General features: G+C 43.7%; 1 protein-coding gene across 1 annotated transcript; it reads left to right on the top strand.

The window, feature by feature from the left end:
- Window positions 1-1,915: 1,915 nt before the first annotated feature.
- Window positions 1,916-2,380, top strand: LOC310939368 (transmembrane protein 100-like; the record flags this gene model as incomplete). Its single annotated transcript, XM_083904103.1, has 1 exon — window positions 1,916-2,380. The coding sequence occupies one exon, from the start codon at window positions 1,916-1,918 to the stop codon at window positions 2,378-2,380; it is 465 nt and encodes a 154-aa protein (XP_083760229.1).
- Window positions 2,381-5,714: the final 3,334 nt, after the last annotated feature.

Genomic DNA, 5,714 nt, shown 5'->3' with positions numbered 1-5,714 from the left:
GAAGTAGAAGCCTCATCGGAATGAAAAGACGCCATGTAAACGTGCCAATCCGCCATGTAAACGTGCCAATCCGCCATGTAAACATGCCAATCCGCCATCACGCATATGATCCACGTTACAGTGACGTATTTCCGTAAGGGAAAAATGAGACCGATATTGGACAGTGACAGGACGAGTTCCAGACAATAAGACAACAGTAGAGCTGAAACAAATAATCGATTAGTAAATTAATCGTCAACTATTTTCATAATCGATTTGAAGCTTTTTTTTACCATTTAAAGGTGCATTATGTGATAAATCTAAAGCAACTGGCCATAAAATCCATCCTCCTAATATGTCACAGAGACTTAAGAATAATAGTTATTCAACATACTGAACTCACCAACAACAACAGTACAGCCAAAATAACTGCGCAAAAAAAAATCTTTTGCAGACTGCAAATCATGTTGTTTTGAAATCAATGTCTAGGCATGTGAGGCCACCTACCACCATCTACCAATCATTGCAGTCAGTAGAGTCTCAGCTGCCGAGCAACCACGGGTTACCAGTTACGTCTGAGCTACAATGGCGGAGAAAACAAAACCTAAAAGACCTCGGTATTTTGAATTTGAGTGTAGTAACCGTTTTTGGCCACATTCTTACATATGGCGCCTTTAAAACAATATTTACGATTGTTTCAGCTTCTTAAATGTGAATATTTTCTGGTTTCTTTGCTCCATGTAACAAAGAAATCATGACAAACTGAATCATTTTTAGTTTGTGGACAAAAACAAGACATTCGAGCTATTACTTGATTAATCGTGAAAATAATCGGCAGATAAATCGTTAATTGCAGCTCTAGACAACAGTACACACGTCAAAAAAGTCCATTCTGACGTACACACAATCCCAATTTCCCAAATGTAGACATACCTACTATCTCCATTTAAAAAAACATGAATTCTTGGGTGTTTAGTATACTTGTCAGCCCTCAAGTTGCAAACTGATTAAATTGATTAAATCAATTAAATAATCTTGTGATTTTCTTATTTTCATGACGTTTAATACGTCTGACAGTGTGTGACAGTAACTGACAAACTCAGTGATCGACGGTGCCGCGTCTGCATGTCCGGCTAAATCATTAATGACAGCAAATCGGTGCTAATAGCTGTGCAATGATAACATAAAAAAAAAATGCACAAGTTCTAGATTTGCCGACAGATTAGGAACAGACGAGGCATCACATTCTCGGTGGTGGGAGATCTCAAATTCCACGTCACACTAAATAATGAATTAATATCACTGAATGGGGAGCAGGGAACGGTTAACCTCGGCTCCCCCGCCCCTCCCTGCTGAAATCACTCTGCCAGGGGAAGCCAATCGGCAAATCTGCCACTCCCACAGGCCCCTCCTCCTCCTGTCTGTGCTTATATAGCCTGCGGACGTCGGCATCACAACACACACACACACACACACACACACTGGCACACACCGTGCTGCTGCTGCTCGCAGCTTCGAGAGATGAGGCTGCACTCACAGAATTCACCCATTCATGGGCAGTGGACAAACACGGTGAGTGCGTTGTCTCTGCAGCAGCTAAAACAGTGCCCTTTTTTTTTTTGTCTGAGTCTGTAGCCGAGCTGAAAACATTCGCCCCTGTGAGTTGTTTTTATTCTGTTTTTCCTTCTCTACAACTGCAGGTATGTGCCGGCAAGTGTTGAGAGCACCAACAACAACAGTAGCAGCAGCAGCAGCAGCAGCAGCAGCAGCAGCAGCAGCAGCAGCAGCCATCCTGGCGTTGACAGCACTAGAAGCAGCTTCAGAGAAACCCCTCTAAGCAGCACCAGCACCAGCACCAGCAGCAACAATCAGACAAACACCGAGAGCCCACCAGCCTTTTTTTGAGTCGTTATATCCAAGGTCAGGAACCTCCGAGATGGGGTGCTCTTCGGGCCGCCAGACCCCGGCCCCCGTCCTCCACCCGGACCTGGACTGCAGCAACAACAGCGAGGCCAACACCTTACCCCAGGACTCTGAGAACCAGAACCAGGGCTTGAACGGCCTCGGAGAAGGGGAGCGGAGCGTCGGACGAGACTCGGCCAAACCTCCGGAGTCTCTCCCGACGCTGGAGCGACTCGCCCAGGCGACCGGCGGCACGGAGAAGTCCTGGTACCGCTGCGTGTTTCCGTTCGGCGTGATATCGCTCGTGATCGGCATGGCGGGCACCGGCGTGACGTTCAGGTTCAACACGCTGCCGCAGACCAAAGTGGTGTCGGTGGCGCTGCTGTGCGTCGGCGTGCTGATGCTGCTGGTGGCCGCCGTTTGCTGGCGGGCGCACAGACTGAGGAGGAGGAAAAAGAAGGAGGGCGGATTCTTCACGGCCGATCAGGGCACTTTGTGATGGAGGGTGGACTTCGGGGTTTTTTGAACGAGAGACTGAATAAGTCGGTGCTCACGAGGGCGTAGTTCTGAAGTTTGTGATTCAGTGTTCAGACACAGTGCCGATTTATCAAAGGGGGCATCATCTCCAAAACTGAGCAAACACAAAGGGTTTGTGTCTCACTTCAACTCCCTCCCCTTTTAGCTGGGTATCCAGTGTAGCACAGAGGCCAGAGCACATTATAGATAGATCATTGCTCCGAAGGCTGGGCTCAGCCTGGTGTCAGGGGAGATGTCTGAGAGGTAGGGCATCATCTCAGGAATAGTTATTCAACACCTCTGTGATCCTCCATCTACAGCTTAACAGATTTGCCAGCCCTCAAAGTGCGAGACAGACGACCGGGAACATCATGCATCAGCTTAGAGTGATCAGAGTCACATTCAGTGGGGGGTTTGTAGTGACGACGGTCTTGCCTGACAAGGGAAGTGTCAGCAAAAGTTTGGTCTCACTTCACCCTTTCCCTTCAAAACTGCATAACCACAGCTCGCACTTATACGCCACTCACAGCGTCACGCTGTCACAGTGTGGCTGCTCATTAGGTGAAAAGTACCAGGCAGCAGTGAGAAGCTCAGAGACCGAGGCGAGAACGGGCCAAAAAAAAAAAAAAATCTTGACGTCTCTCTATGTTATGTTCCCCCGTGTTTCCATCTGCAGTCCAATTTAGCATTATCAGGCGTAAAAGGTCAACTGCCACCAAACTGTGCGGTGGATAAACAAAGTCCAACTGTGCGGGATCAATAGAAATCACCGTCCTCTGTGGAGAAACTCAGCTTCTCGAGCGGGGGGAACGGGATACATTTCCCTCGTCTCCGTGCGGATGAAATTGCTCTCCTCGACAAGCACTTATAGACTCGCGAGGTGTTAAAAATAACAACAAATTCCCCCTTCGCGGACTCTGTTCCTCTGATCGTCGCCTCCTGCTGTGGCAAACGGAGACACCATTGGCGAGAGCAGAGTCGGGGAGGAGGGGGGGGGGGGAATCAATTTTGCTTTGTTTCCACTATTACCAGCTCTCGCACGTAAAAGGGTGATTGTTTATAGAAGATGTGAGAAACGGACATTAAATTAACTCTTCCCTGTGCGTGGGAGGGTTAACCAGATGTAAACCCCCGTCATAAATCAAGTTAGCTCTCCTCCCGCCAAAATGTAGCAAGTGGCTTTAACACGTTAGCTCTTATATGCATGGTTCCATGAGGTTTTTTTTGGGGGGGAAGACCCGGCAGCTTCTCCGTCAGCTGTAGCAAACATTCCTGTATTTGACTGATGATGATTTGAGATAATGTTTACCAGGGGCATCACAAATGGGTCCAATTTTACCATGCGAGATGTGTGTAATCTCCTTGAATATCCAGTTTTACTTTTACAGGGTGCTTTCAGTGTTTGCTCATGGGAAAAGTTAGAGATTATTTTCGGTAATCCCTCGCGGTGTTGATGTGTTCATGTGTGCACGCACATTACAGTACTGTGCAGAAGTCCCAGGCCGTCGGATTATGCTGTAAATGAGCGTACGGTGTGATCACGGGCAGAATATACGGCAAACGTGGATGCAGTTTTAAAACAGCAGATGTTTCAGAAGGAAAGACAGTTTCTCCAGGTTTAAGTGTCACATATTTAGTGTCCTACACTGAAAATGAGCTCAACATGTCTTCTCAAAATGACTTTTTTGCTTATTTAAACCATAAGTGAGTGCTTTTGTGCCCATTTTTTCCAGACTAACCTTCAATATCTGGCAGTTATTTACAATTTACTGTATATTAAAATACTGCTTTAACAATTTAAAATGAGGGAAAAACAAAGTTTAACACATGAACACCAGATTGTGTGTGTTTAATTTCAAATTTGAACAAAAAATGGAAACCAAGTACAGGCGTTTTTCCCCCCCAACTCTAAGACAAAGACTCTGATTCGCTGGCTTCCTGAAACAGGGCAAGTGAAATTACCGTAATAACCATACGTTAGCTTTGACATGCAACTTCTGAGGTTTCGGGGAAACCGTTGGAATTCTTCCAATAGTGGTTCTGGTAAAAGTCCAAATATGCCAATGATACATTTCTGCTGTGAAAAACTTCTATTAAACTCTGTTTATTCAAGAGCAACTTTCACGTCGTGATGTTCCAAAAATGAAATGCCCTTGATCACAAACTTTGTCAGACATTTTTTTTTTTTAAACGACAAGACTTCTGCACACGACTGTATCTATCCTGAAATACTGAGTAGTCCTCTAAATGACATATCATAAATACTGTAGGTACTGTGTTAAAAACTAAAAGAGTGTAGCCACATTTCTTCTGAATGTACCTTCTAACAGTGAGTGTCTTACAAACAAACAAAACATTCTCGTATTTATATGTATGTATCTTCTATTTTGGGTAGAGGAAGTTGCCTTTATTTCTGTATCAATAGGTTGTAAAGTGAAGCACATCATGGGTGTTGAATATAGTTATTTTTGAAGACATTCTTTGTTATCGGAGTGATGATATTTTACACGTTTAAGCATCCGTGGTGTATGAGCAGATGACGTGATTGACGTGAGGTTTTTTTTGTCGGCATGGCTTGGCATTTGATCTGAGTGCCTTTTGTTTCACTTTCAATATTCAATATTTCACGTGGAAGGTGCAGCTACTGTATGTCGAGTACGTCGTGCAGGAAACAACAACAACAACAACAGAGATGCTGGAATATTTGAATTTTGTGTTCTGCCGGGCATGAAGTTAAAGACGCACAGTGACAGTTCCTTTTCATGAATACCCAGAAATACCAAATACATGTATAAGAATAATTATGAATTTCTGTGCGTCTGTCATGTTTGATTGTTAAGTTTTTGTTGTTTATTATAAGCTGCTGAAACGCCACATTAAATGAAGAAAAATGTCAATTTTGGAAACAAGCTCAGTGTTTTGGGTCTTTTTTTGTCATTATGTACGTCACATTATAGGAGCCATACGTTAAATTACATTTTTCCAATTCATTAAGCAGCAGTTTGAAGTTTGTAAATTCAATTGCGCAAAAAAAAAATGTGATAAAGAATGAATTAAATTTGACAGTGTGATAAAGTTGACATATACAATAGCTGTTGCACCTTTTCAGCACAAATTATTGACAGTGACTGATTTTCTACTAAGTCTTTTAAGATATTTAGTGATACAATACAGTAAAATTTGAACAATTGTAGCACTAAATAAAAATCAGGGAGCATAAAATTCACTACCACTCCTTAGGTTACAAAATTGGACCTTGTGGTGCAGATAAAATTGGGGATATCAACATATTTATCCACTGGGGACCACGAATGCTA

Source organism: Microchirus variegatus, assembly GCF_963457635.1.
Source record: "Microchirus variegatus genome assembly, chromosome: 17".
Classification (NCBI taxonomy): Eukaryota; Metazoa; Chordata; class Actinopteri; order Pleuronectiformes; family Soleidae; genus Microchirus; species Microchirus variegatus.
The sequence above is the reverse complement of the archived record's forward strand: the minus strand, read 5'-3'. Positions and strand labels throughout refer to the sequence as shown.